Source organism: Lathyrus oleraceus, chromosome 5 (genome assembly GCF_024323335.1).
Source record: "Lathyrus oleraceus cultivar Zhongwan6 chromosome 5, CAAS_Psat_ZW6_1.0, whole genome shotgun sequence".
Lineage (NCBI taxonomy): Eukaryota > Viridiplantae > Streptophyta > Magnoliopsida > Fabales > Fabaceae > Lathyrus > Lathyrus oleraceus.
Genome location: NC_066583.1, coordinates 67451939 through 67478917, shown reverse-complemented (window position 1 = coordinate 67478917; position 26979 = coordinate 67451939). Strand labels below are relative to the sequence as shown.

General features: G+C 40.4%; 1 protein-coding gene across 1 annotated transcript; it reads left to right on the top strand.

The window, feature by feature from the left end:
- The first annotated feature begins 12215 nt into the window (after positions 1–12215).
- LOC127078753 (protein EXECUTER 1, chloroplastic-like) lies at positions 12216–26598 on the top strand. Its single transcript, XM_051019184.1, has 5 exons — positions 12216–12670; positions 13318–13434; positions 13544–13609; positions 14212–14272; positions 26492–26598. The coding sequence occupies exons 1-5, from the start codon at positions 12302–12304 to the stop codon at positions 26596–26598; spliced, it is 720 nt and encodes a 239-aa protein (XP_050875141.1). The 5' UTR covers positions 12216–12301.
- Positions 26599–26979: the final 381 nt, after the last annotated feature.

Sequence of the window (26979 nt, the reverse complement as noted above, 5' to 3'; positions counted from 1 at the left end):
CCTCAGTGAGGAGGAAGACCGTGCGTCCCGCCGGTAACCAGCACCAGGTAGCTCATATAGCACCTATTTTCAGAGACAATCAACAGTATCAGCAACATAACAACAATCAGCAACCACATCCACCATATCAGCAACAACAACACTGTCCGCAGCAGCAGGCCTATCAGCCTCGAAATAGTAATCAAACCAGCACAAGTTACGAGAGGAAAAGGGTCACTTTCGATCCTATTCCGATGACGTACGCAGAATTATATCCCTCTTTGTTAGAGAGGAAGTTGATTACTCCGAGAGACCCACCGGCTATACCTGCTAACCCCCAGTAGTGGTATAAGCCTGAATTACACTGTGTCTACCATTCTGGTGCTCCCGGCCATGACGTGGAGAATTGTTACCCTTTGAAGACCAAGGTTCAAGACCTTGTGAGGTGTGGCATTCTGTGTTTTGAGGACGTAGGTCCTAATGTGAAGAAGAACCCATTGCCCGAGCATGGGAAATTTGTCAACATGGTCCAGGGCTGCCCTGGCAAGTATAAAGTCAAATATGTCAGTCATATTCGACAGTCTCTTGTCGAGATGCATCGTTTGCTATGTGAATACAATCATTATGAGCACGACCATGATAGATGCCGAGTATGCTCTGTTAACCGATTGGGTTGTCGCCAGGTGCGCAAGGATATACAGGAAATGCTGGATGAAGGAGTCATTGAGATTCTTCAAAATAGGAATGTTGACGAAGATGAGCTTGAGGTCAACGTAATTTCCCCAGTATTCCGGATGCCCGAGCCTATTATCATCAAGTATGATGGTAGCAAGCAGAAGGTTTCTCCTGTTCTTATCATTAAGCCTGCCAGTCCGGTACCGTACTCGTCTGAAAAAGCAATTCCCTTTTGTTACAACGCTGTTGCTGTAGAAGATGGCAAGGAAGTGTCCTTACCATCTTCCTCTACTGTTAATATCACGGATGTTAGTGGTTTGACCCGCAGCGGTCGTGTGTTTTTAGCACCTCCCAAGCCCCAGGCTAATGCTGATTTTGTTGAACGCCCGATTGGGAATGCTGTGAGCACCCCGAATCCGGCACCTGTTGTTAAGCCCTCCTCTACATTGATAACTCCTACTTCTGTTGGCCCGAGTGGCAATGTGAAAGAAGACTGTGATGAGATGCTAAGGCTCATCAAGAGAAGTGAGTACAATGTTGTAGACCAGCTTCTACAAACGCCATCCAAAATATCGGTATTATCTTTGCTTTTGAATTCAGAACCACACCGAGAGGCTCTGCAGAAGGTATTGGATGTGGCATATGTAGATCATGATGTCACAATAGAACAATTCGATAGCATTGTTGCAAACATTACCGCTTGTAACAACCTGAGTTTCTGTGACTCTGATCTCCCCGAGGAGGGAAGAGACCATAACTTGGCTTTACACATATCTATGAATTACAAAGGCGACGCCATGTCCAATGTGTTGGTGGACACTGGGTCATCACTGAATGTATTGCCGAAATCCACTCTCTCGAAGCTGTCATATCAAGGGTCTCCCATGAGGCAGAGTGGAGTAGTTGTGAAGGCCTTCGATGGGTCACGTAAAACTGTGATTGGGGAAGTTGATCTCCTGATCAAGATCGGACCGAGTGATTTCCAGATTACCTTCCAGGTTATGGATATTCACCCATCGTATAGTTGTCTCTTAGGCAGACCATGGATTCACGAGGCAGGCGCCGTGACATCCATCCTACACCAGAAACTGAAATTTGTGAAGAATAAGAAGCTGGTGGTGGTAGGGAGAGAAAAGGCTCTCCTGGTCAGCCACTTGTCTTCCTTCTCATATATAGATGCTGAGGATGAAGTTGGAACTCCTTTCCAAGCCTTATCTATAGTTAAGCCTATTGAGAAGAGAACTCCTTCATTTGCTTCCTACAAAGATGCAAAGTTGGCCATTGAGTATGGTGCAACTGCTGGCTTAGGAAAAATGATTGAGCTAAAAGACAACAGGTCTCAGGCTGGCATAGGCTTTTCTTCTAGGGTGTTCAACGCGCAAGGGCTGTTCAAGAGTGGAGGTTTCATCCACGCCGGTCAGGATGAAGAAGTTGTTGCTGTCTTGGAAGAAGATACAGAGGATTCTGGCAACTTCGTCATCCCTGGGGGAATCTGCAACAATTGGGTCGCTGTGGATATTCCCTCAGTTATTCACAAGTCAACGTAATGATCACTTTGTTTAAAAACCCTTCTCCCATGCCAATAGGAGGAGTGATGACATTGTTGGCAACATAAATACAATGATATTTTCATTCAATAAATTCATGTTAAATGTTTGTTTTTCCAATTATTTTCCCTTTTCGCTTTTTGCATGAAATTGATGATCACATAAAACCTAAAAAAATAGAATAAAATCAATCTTTTCATCTGCATAATGATTTGCCTTGTTTGATTTCTAAAAGCTTTTCATATCCAAAATCATTATGCAGGTTGATCAAACCCATTGAACATAATGATCCAACACCATCTCCCAATTTTGAGTTCCCTGTATTTGAGGCGGAAGAAGATGATGTTGAAGAGATTCCTGACGAGATTACCCGTCTACTTGAGCATGAAGAGAAGATCATTCAGCCGCATCTCGAGAATCTGGAAACAGTCAACTTGGGGTCTGAGGATTGTGTTCGTGATGTGAAGATTGGGGCACTCCTTGAAGAATCTGTTAAGAAAGGGTTGATTGAATTGCTAAGAGAATACGTTGATGTCTTCGCTTGGTCGTATGAAGACATGCCAGGTCTAGATACTGATATTGTGCAACATTTCTTACCTTTAAAGCTTGAGTGTGTGCCTGTGAAGCAGAAGCTTAGAAGAACTCATCCCGATATGGCAGTGAAGATCAAAGAAGAAGTTCAGAAGCAAATTGATGCAGGGTTTCTGGTGACTTCTACATATCCTCAATGGGTGGCCAATATTGTGCCCGTGCCTAAGAAAGATGGAAAAGTCCGGATGTGTGTGGACTATAGAGACTTAAATAAAGCTAGTCCGAAAGATGATTTCCCTCTACCACATATTGATATGTTTGTAGACAATACAGCTAAATTCAATGTCTTCTCTTTTATGGATGGATTTTCCGGATATAACCAGATCAAGATGGCACCCGAGGATATGGAGAAGACAACATTCATCACACCTTGGGGAACATTCTGTTATCGAGTGATGCCCTTCGGTTTGAAGAACGCCGGAGCCACGTATCAACGAGCTATGACCACCTTGTTTCATGATATGATGCACAAAGAGATTGAGGTATATGTTGACGATATGATTGCTAAGTCAAGAACGGAAGTTGACCATGTAGAGCATTTGTTGAAGCTTTTCCAATGTTTGAGGAAGTATAAGCTTCGTCTGAAGTGTACATTTGGAGTACGTTCCGGCAAGTTATTGGGCTTCATTGTTAGTGAAAGAGGTATTGAGGTTGATCCTGCAAAGGTCAAAGCAATACAAGAGATGCCTGCGCCCAAAACTAAGAAACAAGTCCGAGGTTTTCTTGGCCGCCTGAATTATATTTCTAGATTCATATCCCACATGACTGCCACATGTGCGCCGATATTCAAGCTCCTCCGGAAAGATCAGTCCCATGATTGGACCGAGGATTGCCAGAAAGCTTTCGACAGTATTAAAGAGTACCTGTCTGAACCGCCGATCCTGTCTCCGCCCGTGGAAGGAAGACCTTTGATCATGTATCTAACTGTTCTTGAAGAGTCAATGGGTTGTGTCCTCGGTCAGCAAGACGAATTAGGGAAGAAGGAGTATGCTATTTACTACCTGAGCAAGAAGTTCACTGATTGTGAGTCTCGATACTCGATGCTTGAGAAGACATACTGTGCTTTGGCTTGGGCTGCTAAGCGCTTATGCTAGTATATGATAAATCATACGACTTGGTTGATATCTAGAATGGATCCAATCAAGTATATCTTCGAGAAGCCTGCTTTAACAGGAAGAATTGCCCGTTGGCAGATGTTGTTATCTGAGTATGATATTGAGTATCGAGCTCAAAAGGCTATTAAAGGTAGTATCTTGGCTGACCATTTGGCATATCAGCCTATTGAAGATTATCAGTCAGTTCAGTATGACTTCCCGGATGAGGAGATTCTGTATTTGAAGATGAAAGATTGCGATGAGCCTACACTCGATGAAGGGCCAGAGCCTGGTTCCAGATGGAGTATGGTGTTTGATGGCGCTATAAATCAGTATGGAAATGGTATTGGGGAAGTGATTATTACTCCTCAGGGCGCACATATTCCTTTTACAACAAGGCTAACTTTCAAATGCACGAATAATATGGCTGAGTATGAGGCCTGCATTATGGGATTGGAGGAATGTATTGATCTCAGGATCAAGCATCTTGATATATATGGTGATTCGACCCTCGTTGTTAATCAGATTAAGGGTGAATGGGAAACGAATCACCCTGGTCTCATTCCATATAGAGATTATGCGAGGAGGATTTCAACGTTCTTTACTGAGGTTGACTTCCATCATATTCCTCGAGACGAGAATCGGATGGCAGATGCTCTTGCTACACTTGCTTCAATGATTGTGGTCAAACTTTGAAGTAGAATAAGCAAAAAATGATATTTGCAGTAACACACTTAGACAGACCAGCTCATGTATTTGCAGTAGAAGAAGCAAAAAATGATAAGCCATGGTATTATGACATCAAGTGTTTCCTTCAGAACCAGGTTTACCCGCCTGGGGCATCTGTGAAAGATAGGAAGACTTTGAGGAGATTGTCAGGCAGTTTCTACCTTAATGGCGAAGTGCTTTATAAGAGAAATTTTGACATGGTTTTGCTCAGATGCGTGGATAGACACGAATCAGACTTGTTAATGACTGAGGTCCATGAAGGTTCATTTGGTACTCATTCCAATGGACATGCCATGGCTAGAAAGATGTTGAGATCAGGCTACTATTGGCTGACAATGGAGTCTGACTGCTGCAAATACGTAAAGAAATGCCATAAGTGTCAGATTTACGCGGATAAGATTCATATTCCTCCGACACTTCTGAATTTGATTTCGTCACCATGGCCTTTGTCCATGTGGGGAATCGACATGATTGGCATGATAGAGCCCAAAGCGTCCAACGGACACAGATTTATTCTCGTAGCAATTGATTACTTCACCAAATGGGTTGAAGCGGCATCGTACGCAAACGTGACCAGGCAGGTGGTCGTGAAGTTTATCAAGAATCAGCTTATATGTCGCTATGGTGTGCCAGATAAGATCATTACTGATAATGGATCTAACTTGAATAACAAAATGATGAAAGAGCTATGTAGTGAGTTCAAGATTGCACACCATAATTCTTCTCCTTATAGACCCAAGATGAATGGGGTTGTTTAAGCTGCTAATAAAAATAACAAGAAGATTATCCAGAAGATGGTTGTCACGTATAAGGATTGGCATGAGATGTTGCCATTTGCTTTACATGGATATCGTACATCTGTCCGCACTTCAACAGGGGAAACCCCTTTCTCTCTTGTTTATGGCATGGAAGCCGTACTCCCAGTAGAGGTGGAGATCCCATCAATGAGAGTCTTGATGGAAGCCAAGTTGACTGATGCTGAATGGGTTCAGAGTCGTTATGACCAACTGAATTTGATAGAAGCAAAGAGATTGACTGCCATGTGCCATGGACAGTTATATCAGCAGAGAATGAAGAAAGCTTTTGATAAGAAGGTCAAGCCTCGTGTGTTCCGAGAAGGTGACCTTGTGCCCAAGAAAGTCTTGTCTTTCGCGCCCGATTCCAGGGGCAAGTGGACTCCAAACTATGAAGGTCCATATGTTGTTAAGAGAGCCTTTTCAGGCGGTGCTTTGATACTTACAACTATGGATGGGGAGGATTTCACTCGTTCTATGAACTCATATGCAGTCAAGAAATACTTCGCCTAAAAATAATAGAATAGCTCGCTAAGTTGAAAACCCGAAAGGGCGGCTTAGGCAAAAATGAGCGTCTCGGTGGATTGAAAACCCGAAAGGGCGATCCAGGAAAAAGTTAGAGACATAAAAAAAAAGAATATTTGTATCCCTCTAGATTGAGTACCTCATCCTGAGGCAATCTAGGCAAAAATTAGGGATTTGGCAAGTAACTGCATCCTGACAAGACTTTGTTCTACAACTGTCATCCGTCAGAGATTCTTGCTCATTCGTCATCAACTGAAGCTTCGAATACATTGGATTCAGAATTGGTGGAGAAATGGTCATTATGTTCAATGTAGCCCTTTTCCAATATATATCACCAATTTCAAATTTGTAAAGATCTATGGAGTCTTGCCATTTGCAGATTACCATTCCATCAAATAAATTTGAGCCTTTTATCCAATTATTTGCACTCTTATTTGTTTCTATTCAACAAATGTTTTGCATGTTTTAATTGAGAAAATATCATTGTTTTGAATAAACGAATTTTTCATAACTTGTTTTTAAACAAAGTGAATTTTCACCATGACAAAAAGATACTTAGGAGATCCTCAATGCTCTCCCAAGGACGGTATGATCTCCAACAGGGTAAGACATTTGTTCATATTCCTGACATGATTGTATTTTCTTCCTCCGAAACCCTAAGTGGTATGCTTGTTGAGATATTCACCACTCTCCCCTTCAGCGGAGTAGCAACCTTTTCTCCTCAGCAGACGTGATCCCCTTGGTGGGTACGGTAGTTGGTGGTTGATCCCCAGAATCCCTTTATCCCTCGGATAGATTCCCCAGTAGAGTTGCTTATGTGGCAGGTTCTACCTGTGTAATAAACTCTTTTCCCCAGCTGTGACTGAGGATTCATCCCCTGCGGAGGTCTTTGCTCCCTGGTATCTCTGATTCACGGCAGATTGGATACTCTCCGGTGATTTGGCTCTCTCTTGAGGTGTAGTACCGGATGTTTGTATTCCTGTGAAGCCTGTTTGTGTTGGAAATGTCTGTTTGTCAGCATCTAACATACATTAACCATCACACATGTGTGCATATAATTTTCGAACATTTGGATATTCATATTGCATTTTCTTGCCATATATCTTTTGTTTGTTATCCTCTGCTAATTGATAATACATTCTCCAAGCAGATGTCGGTGGCTGATCCCTCAACATAGAGAGTCAGCCCATTAAGCAGAAAGTGTTTATCTTTCCTTTCGCATTCCCCACTGAGTTATATCCTCGTGGACAACGGTTGTTTTCGCTTCCTCCCAACACATATATTGGGATGGGTTCCCCTAGTGAGTTATATCCTCACTAGGACGGGTCTTGATTCAGTTTGCATCTTTGGTTTGATCCTAAATTGGCCTCTTGTGACTGTTTCCTATACTTCCCCGTGGTATAAATGAATAATTGCTCAGTAATCGGTAATCATTCATCTTATCCCCGGCGGAGTCTGTGGTTTATCTACCCTCATACCGGTAGTTGCAAACCCTATTTTCTCCCCTTTGCAGAGTTAACCTTTTCGTTCATCCTAAGTTGATGACGGTTACTTTTCCGCGGTTTTCTACCTAGTATCCGGTAGATGTAATCCCCTCCTTGATGGTTATCATTATCCAATATTCGATATTGATATTCCCTCCTTCTTTTGGATAATTGCTCTGATTAGACAATTTATCCCCAGCAAGTCATCTTTCATACCAGTTGTCGGTAATGTTTGTTGCTCCCCTTGATTGGTCATCATTATATACCTAGTTTTGGTATCCCGATGCCTTTCTCTTTGTCGGTCGATTTATCCTTTATTAACCCAGTAACCGGTTGTGGATAATCTTCCATGCGAGTGTATTATCTACGTTTTGACGGTAATAGATAATATATCTCATGCACTCTTTGGTTGAAGCTTTTGTTCTTCCCCAGTTGAGTAAGATTCGTATCCCTGTTTTGGAATCGAATGTCCATCCCTTAATCGAGTTTTCTTTTTGCCCTCTTTTTGGATGATGAGTGTTTTGGGAATATTCCCCAATTCACGTTTTGGCCGGTCACCTATTATATGCCCAGTAACCGGTATCCCAGGTGTTCCTTCCTTCTGCTCCCTATTATGACTTTTTGTCCCCTGTGGAGTCAGATTTTCCTGAGTCGAAATATACCTTTCTAGGTCTTTCTCAGATGATTTGGTTGATTGATATCTCTTACCCTTATACCAGTCTTAGATATTCATTCTTCCCGAGCATGTTGTTCTCCCACCCTTATACCGGTGTTCAGATCACACGTCTCTTTGAGCTTATTACCCAGTAACCGGTAATACCTCATCCCGTTGCTTCCCCAGGAGATTCCTTTTTGGATATCCCTAGTGAGGTCCCTCAGTGGACTGTCCTCACTTGAGTCCAGATTTTTATCCGAAGTATCCATTGCGGATAATGTGCTGTGTTGGCATATTCCCCAACACATGCACCTTCGAGTCAGTTCGATGTCTTTCCATTGGATTTACTCCCTTTGGAATTCTGTTCCCCAAGCTTTGAGTCGTGCCCTGCTCACGCATTTCCTTCTTATCCCCATTAGAGTCCCCAGAGTCTCTGTCCCATTTTATGAGCATATTACTATGGAATTTCAATTTCCTCCTGATCTTTACCTTTGTGGACAGATATCCCCACAGAGTGTTACCATTCTGCATACATTTGCATCATGAGGTCTCTTAGGGACCAAAATTCATCTCTTTGTTATTATTTAAGCCCATTCTACCTCGTCGAAACGAAGATTTTAACCTTCACTTCTCTGGCTAGAATGACCTTAAATAGGGGCATCTGTAAGACCCCAATTTTGTCCCTAAGATCCCTCATGGCATCATAACTTTTCATTTGCATAGCCTCAAGGATCATTAGCATCTTGGTTCCCTTTGCCTTTGGGTGGGACCTTCTGTGAGTTGGTTTGAGATCACCAAGCATGCTTGAATTGTATATCATTGCTTTTCTCATTTTATTTACTAACCAAAAGCACAAAAATATGTCACTAACATTTTTGTTTGTAGCTTGAGCAATCACAAGGTCCAAAGCTTCTAGGAGATCATTGGTACAAAGACATGGTCAAGAGGAGATGAAAGCAAGCATGGCAATGGTTCCCAAATCTCTCATCCATCAAATATGCCTCCCTAGTACCTCAATGCATCATTTTTATCAAAGCAAGTCAACGGGTTTGAGGTCTTGTTCTTCAGAGAAACCCTAATTCATTTGTGCACCACAATGCCTTGCTCCTGAAGCAACCTCAGCCCGTGGTCAAATACAATCAAGGGAAGTTCTTTAATTCATAATTTCATGCATATTTGAACTTGTTTGAGTGTCCTCAATCATCAATACATCAAGATATGAGGCATGGACTTGAGAAGTTGATCAGTCAATTCATCTAACTATTTTGAAATGCACTAAGACCTAACGTTTTATGTGTTGGTCATATGGAGATGGTTACAAAAGCAAAAATGTTCTTAAGGACAATATGAACAACTTTCATGTTCATCAAAAATTGATTTGAAGCTTGGAAGGTCATCTTCCATTCCAATACATTATAGGTCATTTTGACTGAAACCCTAATTGTGGGTCAACTTCCCAAGGACATAACGCATTCATTTTTTATGATTTTGAGGTGGGATCAAATGCATTGGAAAGCTTAAGATGTCTAATTCAAATGTTATGTTGAACAAAATTTCAAAATCTCAAAGGAAATACATGTGATAATGCAAGACATTATAGGTCCCTTTTGACGAAATGCATTGAAAGTCAAAAAAGTCCAACTTCAAGTGCCCATAACTCTTTCATCAAAAATCCAAATGATGCAAAATTTAAGTCCATTTTTATTGTCTTGAAAAGATATACAACTTTGATGTTGGAGTTTTTTCCATTTGAGGCTTGCATCATCCAAACAGAGCGGCTTGAAAAGTGGCCAATTTTAGAAACCTTGCCTTGACATGTCATGCACCTTGCACTTTAAATTCAAATTTCATAAATTTCCACACTTCAAATGGATTTTTTCCCAACATAAAAATTGTTCCTTACATCAAGACCTTTCCAACCATTACTCACATGATCATGTTTGGATTTTTTCATTGGGACTTTCGAAGAGATGAATGTTTAGGTACAAATGAGAAATTCACTTGAAATCTTGGTACATAAGCAATTGCCTTGCAAGTCACACATCCAATTCCATTTGGCTGATGCTCAGAATTCATTTGGCATTGTTTTTGGGCCTTGTGCATGATCATGCAAGCCCATGCAATGAAGCTCCACATGCCATGCACACGGATTGATCACATTCTCCTTGCCACTTTCTCTATAAATAGAGACCTCATTCCATTCATTTCACACGCCTGATTCAACCTGAAATGCTGCAGAATTCTTTCCATAGTCATCACTAAAGAAGCAATTGCATTTGTCTCAAATTTTTCAGATCTAAAATTCAACTTCATCTTGTTGAATTCTTAGATCTAATGCTTCTAAACCTTCATCATTCATCTCATTGAACTTCTGTTTTAGCAAAGTAAGCAAGGAATCGAGCTCCAGCTACCAGAATTCAAGCTTACATTCCAATTGGTATTTTCTTCGATTCTCATCATCCATGGACCTTTTTGCTTGGATCTAATGTTTTCTGAAGTCCTCACTTGAGAGGCAAGCTAGTGGTAGCTTCAATTTTGCTTTTCCTTGATCTGCAATTTGCATACCTGAATCTTCCACCTCAGATTTCTCCATTTATAGGAATCTTGAGTGTGATTCAAGGTTACAGGGGTGATGTACATCACCCCAGCTTCATTTTGGTATAAGGATCGTGCATTTTCATTAAGGTTTGAAGACCTGCAAAATTGGCCGGAATCTGCAAGCTCACCGGAGAAGAAGGTGGCTCCGGTGGCTGCCTCTCTCCAGTTTGAATCCTGGCCGTGTGATCTTTTTCCCAGATCGAATCCTGACCATTGCTTGTTATGACCTTTATTTCTTTCCCATGTGATTGCATTGACTTTGGTGTTCCATGAGCGCGCGCCTCTGGATCCTTGGATCTGCCAGCTCAATTAATGAGCTCAGATCCAAGGGCTCTCGTTTTTTGCATTTTTCTAATTTCTGTTTTTATTTTCTTAAAATCCATTTTATTTCAAAAATCAACATCTCTTTCATTTTTAATCTAAAAATTATGGGACCAATTGCATTATTTCCCAAATAATTTATAGTTTCTATTTCTGATTTTTAATATTTTTTATTTTGTCATTTGATATTTTTTTGTGAATTTTCTCTTTTCTGGTTATTTTTAATTCATTTTAAATAGTTTTTGATATTCAAAAAATGCAAAAATATTTTCCTAACCTATTTGAATGTTGATGGATCTATGAAAAATATTCTCATCAATTTTTGAATTGATTTGAGATTTATTTGAGATTTTAGTTCAATTAGGTTATTTTTATTCATTTTTAATTGATTAAAAATAGTTTCTGAATTTTAAAAATGCTGAAATTTTTTGTCAAACTTTGTTTGACCTTGTTGAACTTGGGATAAATTACTTGGACCTTTCAAGGTTGATTTGAAGTGATTTTGAAGTTTGACCTTTCCATTTTATTTTTAATTCAAGTTTAATTAAATATTAAAAAAATGCCAAAAATATTTTATTCATTTCTTGACTCCCAATCTTCATCTCACTTCTGTTTTTGATTGTTTGACCTTGACTTTCAATGTTATTGGTCAACATATGAGGATTGGTACATTGTATTTCATTTAATGCACTTTAATTTTGCCATGTCCATCCAAAGTAGGAAGATACAAGATACATAGAGGATCTCTTAAGAGACTTGTTTGATTGCTTATGCTTATGTGATTGCTTATTCCAAAGGATGGGAGCTACTTGGATCATCAATATGATCTCAAGAGAGGGACTCCATTGTGGTTTTGATTCTTCATCCCTCATCTTTTTGTTTTACTTAGGACTTAGCCCTTCTTCTTCATCTCTCCACTCTAACCACTACGCTGAAAATGACTTTTAACAGCGTATCTTAGACAGCGCTTTTAAAAGAAAGCGCTGTCTAAGGTTAAAATTAAAATAAAACACGGAAAATGTTCCAAAAAAATAATGAAAGCGCTGTCTAAGGGGGGGTCTTAGACAACGCTTTTAGAAAGCGCTTTTAAATATAGACCTTAGTCAGCGCTTTTGATAAAGCGCTGTCTAAAGTCTTGAAATTAAAAAAAAAATTAAAACCAAAAGCGCTGTCTAAGGGGGGGTTTAGAAAGCGCTTTTGGAAAGCGCTGTCTCGTTGCACCATTGCATTCAGCTACATCACTAATAAACACATTTCTTAACATTTTCTCAAATTTTATTTTCTCTCTCCTTCTCACACCCCGAACCACATGGCTTCCATTTCGAGTATCTCTTCTCCGAACCTCACTTTCCCGAAGCAAAACCTCCTTGTTACCTTCCCTCTCAAACGACCCTCACTTCTCCACTTCCCTTCCCAAACTTTATGCCTCTGTCTCAACTCCGTCTCCGACGGCAACCACAACAACACAAACAATAACGACCGCCGATGGGATTCGATGCTCCACGAATTCGTCACCGGCGCTATGAAGCAATTCGAATCCTACTTCAACGCGCTCATGAAAGCCCGCACTGCCGATGAAGACCGCGGTGATGTTAACGATGAAGATTGGGATTGGAATCAGTGGCGTCAGCATTTCGATGAGGTTGATGACCAGGAACGTATTGTCATCATCCTCAAGGTTTTCCCTCGATTTCGTTCTGTTTTTTGTGCTTATCGTGAATCAATAGATGTTAATTAATGTTGAATTTTGAATTTATTGATTTTGGTGCGAAATAATGTTTATCTTGGAAGATTTGATTTCTTTCTCACTTATGAGGAAGTATCATGTGTAGAAACTCCTGAGCAAAACCCCAAACTTACTGTTGTTGTATCTCACAACTATAGCCTCTTTTATTCATTTGTTTATGACACTGTACTACTCTTTAAAATACTCATTCGTTCTTTATCCAAAGTTTTGATAATTCTGTTGATCAATTGACTTCACGTTCTTCAATATCAAAGTCTTCGGTTTGCCAAGTTAGATGTGTTCTTAAAATCAATCAAGTAGTTAATTGCTTTGTAAATAACTTGTTAGCAGTTCGCTTTGGTTTTGTAATGACTTAAAAGTATTCAAAATCAGAAACAATTTGCTTTCAGTTAACACGAACAAACAGTAAGTGACTAGTAAATGACATAGCCTTGAAATGGGTTTTTGTCAAGTTTTTAATGGTGAGCTGAGTTCTTGATGTTTTATGTCAATGTGGATTCTCATGCAATACTTCAGTAGGATTTCTTCAAACCTGTTTATAATTTAAATAGTTGCTTGGCCTTTTTTGTGCTCAACAGTCTCAGTTACGGCATGCTGTATACATGGAGGATTATGAAGAAGCTTCTAGGCTTCAGGTGGCGATTGCAGCTGCATCTAACAATGACAGTGTTGGAAAAGTGATATCTCTTCTCAAAGTAGGGATTTTGACAAATGGGTGTTATGCTGTTAACTGATTTTTGTGAGTTACTTTTTCACTATATTGTATATAATTTAATTATGTCTGTATATTTTCTAATCTTGCAGAGAGCCATAAAAGAAGAGCGGTACCATGATGCAGCTTTTTTAAGAGATAAAGCTGGTGCTGGACTTGTGAGTTCTTATGGAATTTATTTAATGGCAACTTGCATGAATGTCTTTGAATTGTGGTGGAATTAGAATGTCAGATGCAATGTCATAGGGCGGCCCCAGTAATACATATTGGTGCTGAAATTGCTATTACCCGGGTTGATAATTTGTTTTTGACATCAAGACAACACTTTCCTCACCACTTCACTTATGAAACCAATAACTAAATTGTAAGGTGTTTTTGTAGACTAAATTTATTTTTGTATCTTGCTAATAAGCCGTGGAACCTAATGACAGTTATATTATGAGAGCCAGATAACGAATAATAATCCATTTTTGAAAACATTTAGTTTGCTTATTATCATGATTTCAAATTTTAAGGTGCATTTGTTTTTTCACTTTGATTTCAAATATGGTTCTAATTCTTGTAAATGTGTTGGTTAATTGCATCCCTAATTTTCTATTAAATATATTAATGTTGTGGTGTGACATTTTAGTGTTTTATGCTAAGCCAATGATTTGCACCATTTGTAACATCTCTTTTTGATGTATATTTATAATTTGTAATATTGTTATGTCTGTTCCATAAAAATCATTAAAACTCACGTATTAATTGGCTCTTACAGGTTGGTTGGTGGACTGGTATTTCAAAAGATGTAAATGATCCACATGGATATAGGAAAGAAAGTTTCAATTTGAGGGCGATGTTGTTTGGCACAATTAATGATTTTCCAGCATACGGGAATCTATCTGGGTATAGCATTAAAGGTCAACGTGCGTGTCCTGTTTGTGAAGACGGAACTGATACAATTCGATTGGAACTTTGCCAGAAGAATGTGTTTCTCGGTCATCGTAGATTCTTACATTATAAACATCACTACCGTGGGTGGAGAAAAGCATTCAATGGAGACACCGAACATCGTAGAGCTCCACCCGCATTGTCAGGTGAACAAGTTTTTGAAAAGGTGAAAGATGTGCGTACTGAGTTTGGCAAGCCTTTTGCACATAAGATTGTGAAAGGTGGGTGGAAGAAAAGGTCGATATTTTTTGAATTGCCATATTGGAAGTCTTTGTACGTGAGACATTTTCTCGATGTTATGCATATTGAAAAAAACGTATTTGAAAGTGTTATCGGTACATTACTCAATATAAAAGGCAAATGATTGGTAATGAAGACCGTAGCTAGGAAAAAACCGACCAGAGGTGTTCGGTATACCGGAAGTGTTATCGGTACATTACTAAATATAGTATAGGTCGTGCCTCAGGACATTTCTAGAGATGATCGATATACCGACCGGAGGTGTTCGGACTGTACATATGGAGGTAGGGATTTTCGGCTTTGATTACGACCAAATGATTGGTAATGAAGACTTCATGCAAGTTTTTAGTCATGAAGAAATCGGCGTCACCGTTGTCAATACATATATTAGGTAAATCCGGTCTACTTTGTTTTATTAATTAAACAACTTATGTTAATGATGTTTACTTTATGTTAATCCGGTTTACTTTATGTTTCAAAAGAGGTGTTAATGATGTTTTTATATTAGGTTTTTGTATGACAAATTGATGCGCCCCAATGGTTTGGACGTGTCATTCGGATTCTTAGCACCCGCGACCGTCAACTTAGGTTTAATCTTAAGTAGACCGGATACCGTGACGGAGTACGTTCTTCGGATCCTCATGGACAATAAAGATGCGGAGAAGTTGTTTTTTATACCGTTTAATACCGGGTTAGCATTTCATTCTAAATTCATCTATTATAATTATTTTCCAAGTTACCATCTAACATTTGCCTAATCATTACAGTGGACATTGGTTGTTGCTCGTAATCAATCCTATCCAAGAAATTGTGTATTATCTTGACTCGTTAGGAAATGATTGGACAACATACCCGGATATGAAGGTCCTAATTGACACGTAAGTGAGAATGTTCAAAATTTTTCTTAGTTTATGTGAATTGTTCTAATTGCTTCATTTTTATTTTATTAGCGTCCTACAAGCTTTTCGGGCCCAACGAGATATCCAAACCTCAAGGAGGGGCGCCAACTCCATTACATGGATTAAAGTGGCGGTATATTTTTAATTACCACATTTTTTATTATATTAGTGATGACACTTGATAAAACTTAGGATTTATAATCCATATTTTTTTGTTCATATGTAGTGTCCTCAACAACGTAATCAAATAGATTGCGGGTATTTCATGTTGAGGTTTATGCGAGATACTCTTGCTTTGGGCCGATTAAAGATTCCCACCGATGTATGTATTTCTAACTTATGAGTTATTTTTATATTTACACATATCTCATATAATTAAATAGTTGGAATTAATTCAAAATATGTTATATTATTATGTAGTACTTTGAGGAATTCAAGTGTGCATTTTATACAAAGGATCAAGTGGACGAAATCAAAGAGGAGTGGTGTCAATTCATGATAGAACTCAATGTTTGTTCATAAATTTGTGTAATTAATGTGTACATTTGTAGTATATGTAATGACTTGTAAATGTGTACATAAATTTGTATATATTTTGATACATTTAAGGCAAAATTGGTTTGAATTGGTATATATATATATTTGTTAGCCAAAAATTGGTAGAAAAAAAGGCCAAAATGGCATATATAAAATGTGATAATTGTCTGTCAAAATCTGGTTGAAAACAGGTAGAAATTCTGGTTTATAAACCTGGAAAAAATGTGGTTTAAAACAAAAACTTCAAAAATTTTCGTATACCTTAGACAGCGCTTTTGTAAAAAGCGCTGTCTAAGGTATACCTAAAAAAATTAAAATAGGAGGGTCTTAGAAAGCGCTTTTGGCCAAAGCGCTGTCTAAGGGGGTGGGGCTTAGACAGCGCTTTTCAAAAGCGCTGTCTAAGGTATACCTAAAAAATTTAAAATAAGAGGGTCTTATAAAGCGCTTTTGGCCAAAGCGCTGTCTAAGGGGGGGGGCTTAGACAACGCTTTTAAGATTTAAAAAAGCGCTGTCTAAACCTTTAGCAGCGGAGGTTTAGACAGCGCTTTAAAGCGCTGTCTAAGGCTAAAAAAAGCGATGTCTAAGGTCTTGTTTGTTGTAGTGAACCCAAGCCAAAACCTTTTGTGCAAACATTTAACCTTTGCTTTCAAACATTAGAAACCTAAGCCTTATGCTTTTGATTTTCAAACTTTCTTTTCACAATACTTATTTTGAATTGAATCTTTAAGTCAACTTTGACTATTTTGTACATACTCCTAATTGGTAAATATAACCCATTCAAATTTCTTTTTGTGGTTCCAATGGCCACTTCTTAATCAAAATCTTTCATAACCTTTAGCTATTAGGTTTGAGTCATCCTTGTGGTAGAAGTAATACTCACCTATATCCTTAGTGATGAACAATGAGTCTTCCATGCTTATTATAGGGTTAACCCCTCAGTAGCATGTTGAAGTTATTCTCACATGGTGGATTTGTGGTTTGGTTGAGTTTTCTCCCTTTGATAACAAAAGACCTTAAGGCTTTTGGACCAATCAATTCACCAACTTGTTTTTGAGATTTTTACCCCGAACTACGAGGTTTTGATCCTAATCTTCTTTATAAGATGGTACGTAGGCAATGGGTTCATCCATCCAAACACAAAATGTAAATAACTTGTATATTCTCTTCTCATCTCTTCAATCATGTTTGCACAAAAAAAAATCACAAAACAAACAACCTTTGCAACAAGTGTGAAAAGGGCTCCCTAGGAGTACCTAGGATGTTTTGGGTGCCTAACACCTTCCCATTGCATAACCACGTAGCGAAAGGCCACGGTGAAGACATCACATTCAAAGGATTTGGCGGCACATGTACCTTATCAGCATAAATCTGGCATTTATGACACTTCCAGGCATATTTGAAACAATCAGATTCCATGGTCATCCAGTAATAACCCGCTCTCAACAATTTCTTAGCCATTGCATGTCCGCCGGCATGAGTACCGAAGGAGCCTTCATGAACTTCCTGCATTAACATGTCTGCTTCGTGTCTGTCCACGCATCTGAGCAAAACCATGTCGAAGTTCCTCTTATACAGAACATCGTCTTTGTTCAAGAAGAAACTGCCTGCCAATCTTCTCAAAGTCTTTCTATCATTGTTGGATGCCCCTGCAGGGTACTCTTGATTCTTCAGAAAGCACTTGATGTCGTGATACCAGGGCTTGTCATCAACTACCAGTTCAGCAGCAAACACATACGCGGCCCTATCAAGGCGCATCACGTCGATCTTGGGAGCATGGTTCCACCGAATCACCTTGATCATGGAGGATAGAGTAGTAAGAGCATCTGCCATCTGATTCTCATCCCGAGGTATATGATACAGCTTTACTGTTGTGAAGAAAGTCAATAGTCTTCTCGTGTAATCTCTGTAAGGGACCAGAGTAGGCTGGAGAGTGTTCCAATCACCCTTCACTTGATTGATCACTAGAGCTAAATCTCCGAAGATGTCCAAAGTCTTTATTCTCAAATCAATGGCTTGCTCAATACCCAAGATACAGGCTTTATACTCAGCTTCATTATTGGTGCACTCGAAAGTCAGACGAGCGGTGAAAGGCATGTGGGCACCTTTCGGAGTTGTAATGACAACACCAATTCCACTTCCTCTGGCGTTGACGGCCCCATCAAACATTAAAGTCCACTTTTCGTCTGGATCAGGTCCCTCCTCAACAACTGGCTCTTCACAGTCTTTCATCTTGAGGAACATGATGTCTTCATCTATAAAATCAAACTTCATCGACTCATAATCTTCAATCGGCTGTTGAGCAAGATAGTCTGACAGAATACTCCCCTTGATGGCTTTCTGGGAAGTATACTGGATGTCGTACTCTGTCAGTACCATTTGCCAACGAGCAACTCTTCCGGTGAGAGCTGGCTTCTCAAATATATACTTGACTGGATCCATTTTGGAGATCAGTAAGGTTGTGTGAGACAACATGTATTGTCTCAATCGCTTAGCAGCCCATGCAAGTGCACAACATGTTTTTTCAAGCATTGAGTATCTCGACTCACAATCTGTGAATTTCTTACTCAGGTAGTAGATGGCATGCTCTTTCCTACTTATCTCGTCGTGTTGATCGAGAACACAACCCATGGAATTGTCTAGTACTGTCAAATACATAATCAGCGGTCTCCCTGGGACCGGAGGCACAAGGATAGGAGGACTCTGCAAATACTCTTTTATCTTCTCAAACGCCCTTTGACAATCATCATTCCACCTGATAGCCTGATCTTTTCTCAACAATTTGAATATCGGCTCACACGTGGCTGTTAGGTGGGAGATGAACCTTGCAATGTAGTTCAACCTCCCTAAGAAACCACGGATTTGTTTCTCTGTTCTTGGCTCAGGCATTTCCTGTATCGCTTTCACTTTGGCCGAATCCAACTCAATCCCTTTTCCGCTAACAACAAAACCCAGTAGTTTTCCAGATCTCACCCCGAAAGTACACTTGTTCAGATTAAGCCTCAGCTTGAATTTCCTCAAACGCTCAAACAGTTTATGCAAATTCAACAAATGTTCTTCTTCTGTCTGAGATTTGGCAATCATATCGTCAACATAAACCTCGATTTCATGATGAATCATATCATGGAAAAGAGTCACCATAGCTCGTTGATATGTTGCTCCGGCATTTTTCAGACCAAACGGCATCACCTTGTAGCAGAAGGTGCCCCATGGGGTTATGAATGTTGTCTTCTCCATGTCTTCTGGTGCCATCTTAATTTGATTATAGCCAGAAAAGCCATCCATGAAGGAGAATACCGAGAACAGAGTCGTGTTATCCACCAAAACGTCAATGTGAGGTAAGGGGAAATCATCTTTAGGACTAGCTCTGTTCAGATCCCGATAGTCAACACACATCCGTACCTTTCCATCCTTCTTAGGTACCGGAACGATATTTGCAACCCATGGCGGATAATTTGTGACTGCTAGAAACCCTGCATCCAACTGTTTTTGCACTTCTTCCTTTATCTTGACAGCCATCTCTGGTCTTGTTCTTCTGAGTTTCTGCTTGATCGGAGGACAACCTTCTTTGAGCGGCAAGCGATGTACCACGATGTCTGTGTCAAGCCCTGGCATGTCCTGATAAGACCAAGCGAAGATGTCAACATACTCTTGCAGCAATTCAATCAACCCCTTCTTCACATTGTCTTCCAAAGCGGCCCCTATCTTGATTTCTCTCTTGGCGTCCTCGGTGCCGAGATTAATCACTTCAACAGACTCTTGATGCGGTTGAATGACACTTTCCTCTTGTTTTAATAACCTGGTAAGTTCTTCAGGGAGTTCACAGTCTTCATCACCCTCTTCTTCAGCTTGAAAGATTGGATTTTCAAAGTCGAAGCGAGCCATAGCAGAACCGTTATCAATAAGATCCAGTGATGTGCATCTGCATGAGTGATGGTATGTGCTTATGAGTGTGAACAAGGAATGAAAACTAAACAAAACATTGCCAAATATTTTTTGATTTTTGAAAACTGCAAAAATAGAAAGACAGTGAACAAAATATTTGAATGCAAAAAAAGACGTCCTTTATTTATGATAAAAAATGCAAGTGTCACATAGATGAGCCCTACAATGAGTCACTACGCCATGGAGGAACGTAAGACTTGGATATGCATGAATAAACAAAGAAAATTACTCCTCCAGACAAGTGGCTTAGACAATCTCCTCAGAAGACAAATTGTTGAGAACTTCACCCGGGATCCTCGGACGCACCCAGTTATCGATGTCGCAATCACTATCCCCATCTTCATTGTTGACCACAGAGACTAATTTGACTTCTCCTTCAACCATGTTAAAAGCTTTGCAGTTCTCAATATTGTGGCCAGGTGCCCCAGAGTGGAAGCTACACCTAGCGTTGGCGTCATAACCCACCGGAAGCCTACCAACGGGAGGAGCCAGAGTGCGCAACTACACAAGTTGTAGTTGTTAAAGACTAGAAAGCAACTGAGCATACGACATTGGAAGAGTGTCGAAACGCCGGTCCATCGTCCTTGGCCTCGGTTGATAGGTGGGTCTGTTACCCGGTTGTTGTGGTTGGTACTGAGCTGGTCGACGCTGTGGTTGTTGTTGTTGTAGTGGTGCTGCAGCTGGAATGGTCACAGCCGCAACATACGGTTGCTGATGATAGTTCTGAAAGTTATTCCTCCGGTTATCCCTATTCTGATAAGAAGATATGGCACTTGCATCCCCTTCTCTCCTCTTTTGTCCCTGAATGAACGACTTCTTCACCCCTGATGAGGATCCACCTCCACTCCGGGTCTTGTAAGTCCTCAGGTAATTCTCCACCCTCTCTCCGGTAGAGACTACATCAGCAAAATTGGAGGCATTGCAACCCACCAGGCGCTCCAAATAAGGTCTGGGCAGAGTGTTCATGAACATGTTAGCCATTTCCTTCTCCAACATAGGAGGTTGAACACGGGAAGTTGTTTCTCTCCAGCGTTGAGCGTATTCTCTGAAGCACTCATTGCTTTTAAGAGACAGATTTTGAAGTTGAGTTCTGTCCGGAGCCATGTCTGCATTATACTGATACTGCTTCACGAAAGCCTCAGCCAAATCCCTCCAACAACGGATGTGGGCTCTGTCCAGCCTCATATACCATTCCAGGGATGCCCCAGCTAGGCTGTCCTGGAAAAAGTACATAAGCAACCTTTCGTCATCGGAGTATGCAACCATTTTACGGAAATAGGCTTGCACATGGGTCTTCGGGCAAGAGTTGCCATTGTATTTGTCAAATATCGGGACCTTGAATTTCGGTGGCACCCTCACACCTGGGACCACCCCCAAGTCAGCAACATCTACTCCTAGAGGATTCTGTCCTTCCACTGCCTTCAACCTCTCTTCCAATCTTCTAAACATGGGGTCCACACCATGACCCATACCAAAGTCTTCCTGCAGCAGGGGGAACTGATCGTCCTGATCATCATGAACGGGCTGTTGACCGGAGGTGACATGTAGGATTGGGATAGGCCCCGGTCCATCGGGTCCATTAGCCTCTCCAGCTGGAGGATCAGTCACCATCTCTGGTTGAGCAGGGGGATTCCTCTGTATCATCTGCCTGAGCTCTTGCTGTCCCTGAGCCACCCCTTGAACCACATCCATGAATTGATTCATGCGGATTTTCATCTCGGCGAACTCTGCCTGTAGGCTTTCCATTACTCTCTGTTGGTTTCTGCGAGTACCGTACCGGTGAATGCCTGGGTCAACTATCCTGTCGATGGAACACCAAACAAACTAAGAACAATGTGGCAGTACCTATTATGCAAGACATGCTAATGAATATGTAAATGCAATGACATGTTTATCAATTCCAAAGGTATTCTACCCCCTTGATTCCAGTCTCTCAATAGATAAACGATGTAAAAAAAAGACTAAGCCATTGATGAGAACCAAGAAAATTCCGACTAGAATCAAGTAGAAGATATAAACCCCACAGAAATGGATAAACATGTGTGAATGATTATGAATGCAAAATGATGTGATGCAAAATGATGTGAATGCAGTGCAGTGGCATGGGAATCAGGATCGCTGTATCTGCTTGAACATCTGTCAGGTTGCACTGTCTGGAGAGAAATTAAGAGCACACCAAACAAAGGTCATGGGATGGATCATGTTATCCTTAATATCAACCACCCATTTTGGTGGATTATGGTTTACACCTTATCAACACCCAAGTTTCATTGATATTAAGGATACCTGATCGGATCAACCATGAATCAAGGGTTTGTTGCAAGTCACGAGCATGGAGTTTAGGTTAAGAACCACCCAAAAGGAGTGTACTAAGGTTTAAACCTGCCAAACATGTTCTACAAAAGGTTCCCATAGTCATAATCCCATCTTTCGGATATTATCGAAGGAACGACTACTCGTATTCCAAAAATATTCTCAAGAGAGACTCTTATGATTGTAGTATCGCGTAACAATCGTATCAAATCTTACACTTGAACGACTTTCGCACTACGTCCTACGAATAGGCCAAGATGGGTTTGGTAAACTAAGGTCCTCAGCTTCTAAGGTCTATATTGGAAAAAGTAATGTCTAACCACAACTTACTTGTGTGACATTATTGATCTCAACATGACCTCCACCAAGTGAATGGGATTGCAAGTCAACTCGCTAAGGAATAACTCCACACAAGTCGACAAGACTATGCCATTCTCCTATCCTAAGTGCACTCGAGTTCGGGTATAGAACTTATCTCACAAAGATCACCAAGCAGCCATAGCCAGCCAACAGATACAACAATGATATGTACACAATGCAATAAGGTAAAGCAGGTAAATAAATAACTGTACAAAAGCATGAACACCCAATAAACAAACAAACTACAAAAGCTATGAGGGACTCGCTTAGGGAAACCGGGTCCCCAGCAGAGTCGCCAGCTGTCGCAACCTAAAAAATACAGTGTGCGAAAAAACAACCGGCGAAAGAAAATGACAAAAGAGTCGCCACCGTGCATTATTTATCCCAAAGGAGGGAAAGGAAACGCTCGAAGTAAACCTGAAAAGAGGAAAGGAAAAAAAAAGGTCTCGCAACCAAATCTTGGGTTCGGGAGTCGGTTATGCGAAGGGAAGGTATTAGCACCCCTACGCATCCGTAGTACTCTACGTTGTCGCATTACGCGAAAAAACCGGCGGGAAAACAAGAACAACAGAGCCGCCACCGTGCGTTATTTATCCCAGAAGAGGGAAAGGAAACGCTCAGAGTAAACCTGGAAAAAGCATGGTCTCGCGACCAAAGAGAATGGGATCGGGAGTCGGTTATGCGAAGGGAAGGTATTAGCACCCCTACGCATCCGTCGTACTCGACGGGATCCACGCACAAAAGGAAGGAAAATGGTTGCTAAAAACACTGCTCAAACACACACACACTGGCTGGAAGAGACACAAGAAAACAAACAAGACTGACTCGGCAGGATACCGCATCCTGGGCCTACTTAGTCTATCAGGCATAGACATCAGAGTCAAAGTAGTTCGAACTGGGGAAACGACACATGCTCGCTAGGATGTCGCATCCTATGCATACGTATCTCCTTTGGACGAAGGAGAATCAGAGCATTCGTAGCTCGGCTAACACGCACACAAACAAACACAGGCAAAGGCAAACGTGGAGCCTGAATGCCAATCACTGGACTTACATCAGCATCCGAACCAAAACACACACAAGAAGGCCAACGTGGAGCCCGAATGCCAATCACTGGACTTACATCAGCATCCGAACCAGCAAACCCACACTAGAACCCGAATGCCACTCGATGGACTTACATAAGCTTCCAAGCACACAACAACACAAAACAAAGACACAGACGCCCAGAGAGATCTGCTCATCTCCTGCCTACGTACCTCATCTGGTATGAGGATCAGGGCGACGTAGTTCCCCTACGCAGGGACACAGGACTAGCCTAACCAGATAACAGAGGGAGACACAACTAGGGAGACTAACTCGAGCCTAGATGTTATCATGCAAAGTCGTCCCTAAGTCAAGGTTTCTAGCTAACTTGCACAGGAAGCAAGCCTATCCTATTCAACACAAGTAAACAGCAAATCAAGCATTCACAAGTAGCACACACTATATGCACACCAAAGGGGCTCAATCAAAGGGTAAGACTGCAAGAGCAAGTCATCTGTACAGGGGTGGTGTTAGCTCTTAACCTTGCCATTGAGGGGCTAAGGTGAAGCTGATGAAAGGAGAGTGAAGATAAGACTTCACAGCTCTTATCCCTGGTCAGGGAGAGCTTAAGACAAAGGAGCGTGGGTTCAGAATGTGGGAACCCTTCTACACTCAAGACTCTGACACAACTGTACATTGTACAAGATCTTGGGTTTGTGTCCCAATGCATCAACACAAGGGTGTGAGCAGAGGGACGACTCAACAGAATAGCGGGAGATAGATTGCATATCTCTTATATCCGCCAATTGCCTCATTGAGGTCTTTACCTGCTTGGGGACAAAAGTAAACAATCACAAACATTGCCTCTTAAGGAGGACTTCAGACAGGTGCCTGGCCAAGTAACAGGCCAGGTCTTCCAGACTACATGGAGACAAGAATGTTATACCTCAGTGCAAATTGCTTATCAAGCAAAGCAAAGGAATACTAGCAACTAATGTACCTGAAATCAATCAAATATCATCAGCATACCAATCACAGAATTAAACAGCAAATGGTTCACAATTAGCTATATACAGACAAACACAATTCAATGCACCTAAGTGCAAGTTAACTCAAAGGAGCCAAGCATCCTACAACATAAACCAAGTTAGTTTACAATATCAAATGACATCTCAATCAAATGTGAATCCACCTCCTTAAGGTATTTTGCTTCTTAACCTGAAAATCACATTCAAACATGAGATACAAGACCACTAGGACAAGCCTAGGGTCAAAAGGAAGTGAAAAAGTCAAAACAGCAAGTGAAACATGATCAAAATCAACATTAATCAAATACAAAGAGAATCCCATTAGTCTCACATCAAAGCCATGCACCAAATTGATTTCATGCACAAATTAAGTCAAGCTAGGCAAATGTGAATCATATAGGAGCAAACAGAATGATATCACTCAAACAAATACCTAAACAGCTCAATAAATTCCACAAAAATTCCAGCCTAAACAGGACAAACTCAATGAGCTACACATCAATTTTCATGCCATTTGGACCAGAGGAAGTAGGGAAATAAAAATCATAAAGTCAGCAGAAATCCAAACAAGCCAACACATGGTAGCAAAATGAGCATCAACTTAAATCAAATGCAAAACAGTGAGAACAATTAAGAAATGAATGGGACCAAAGCCAAACTACATCTAAACATGTTATGAATCACTCCATCAAATTTCACATTCATATGATATGGTGTGAGCATTTCACAAGGCATGGAAGTCAAGCACTCAAACAAAACCCTAAAATGTCTAAACAGCAAGCAAAAATCCCAATCAAATAGGAAATGGCTCAACAATTCCTACAAAAAATCATGGCAAAACTAGACATACAGAGGAGATCACATGCAAAATTTGAGGTCAATTGGCAAAGCATAGGCATATCAAAGAAAATCATGAAGTTGACCTAACCTAGTGTGACACAAATTGTCGCACTCAACTTGAATAAATCATATCTACCAATCCAGAGATCCAAAAATTACAAATTGTACATCAAAATCTCCAGGCATGAGTCAAGAATCATCATATGAAATTTCATTCAATTTGGAGCTAGCATGATTATTTGGTGATTAAAATGGTAAAACATACAAATATGTCACACATGATCAAGATCAATAAGCCATTCCAAAATTCTACCAGGCACAACATGAGTTACTATGCCTAAAACATTCTAGAGGAAATTTGGGATCTAACAAAAAAAGTCCCACCTAATTTGGACAAAAATTGAATTTAATATGAATTTTACAAGATTTGTTAATATGTGAAATAATTATTTAAGTGAATTAATGGATTAATTAATTAGCAGTGGCAAATTCGTAATATCTGAATCCAGGGCCCAAAACGCACAGCATAATTAAATGGCGTGGCGGCTTCCTATTGGTTTGAACAGGCGGTAAACAGGTTTTTGAAAACGCCAGGCACTGAAACGGATCTACAGCGAACTTTTTCCAGAATTTCTTGTTCTTCATCGCGTGTTCATATGTTCATCATGTCCAGATGCGGTTATGAGCATTTCTTCACCAAAATGCATAAACGATATACCGTTGGAACCGGTGTTCGATGTAGGTCGCGATTATGGCCATGGTTTTGTCTATAAGTTAACATACATAAAGATCCAATCCAAAAATGTTTTGATGCATAAACTTCAATTCAAGATATCTCTACGATTACTTCATGAAAACGCATGATTCAACCACCAAACTACTCTATGTTCAAAGCACTATCGAATCCATATAACAATTGCAGGAATTAACGAGTTCGATTTCGCACCTCTTGAAGATCACAGTGTGAAATCCGCGCAAATTCTCTTCCAATTCAGTGAAACAGATGTGTTATTACGCTCAAGAAGATGATTGATGGTGGAAATCCAGCTCAAAGGTGCACGAGGAAGTGGAAATTTGCAACTGCCCTTGGAGAGGAAGCTTGGACAGTTGGAGTTGTTGGCACGGTTCTTGCTTCGATTCCTTCAAACAGAACTTTAGGATCACCTGCACATGGAGAATCAACAAAGAACTTGCAAAAAATTTGGTGAAATCTTGATGAATTGAAGAAAAAGTGAATGTGAAAAAATGTGAAGATTTGAGAGAATTGGGGAGTTTTTGGATTGGATCTGAAAAAGTGATTAGTGATCATGCAAAACAGTTACAATTAACAATATATACCAATGCCTTAATCCAAAATTAATCATGATTAGCAAAATGGAGATGATTAGTGTTAAGTGCATTTTCAAGTGT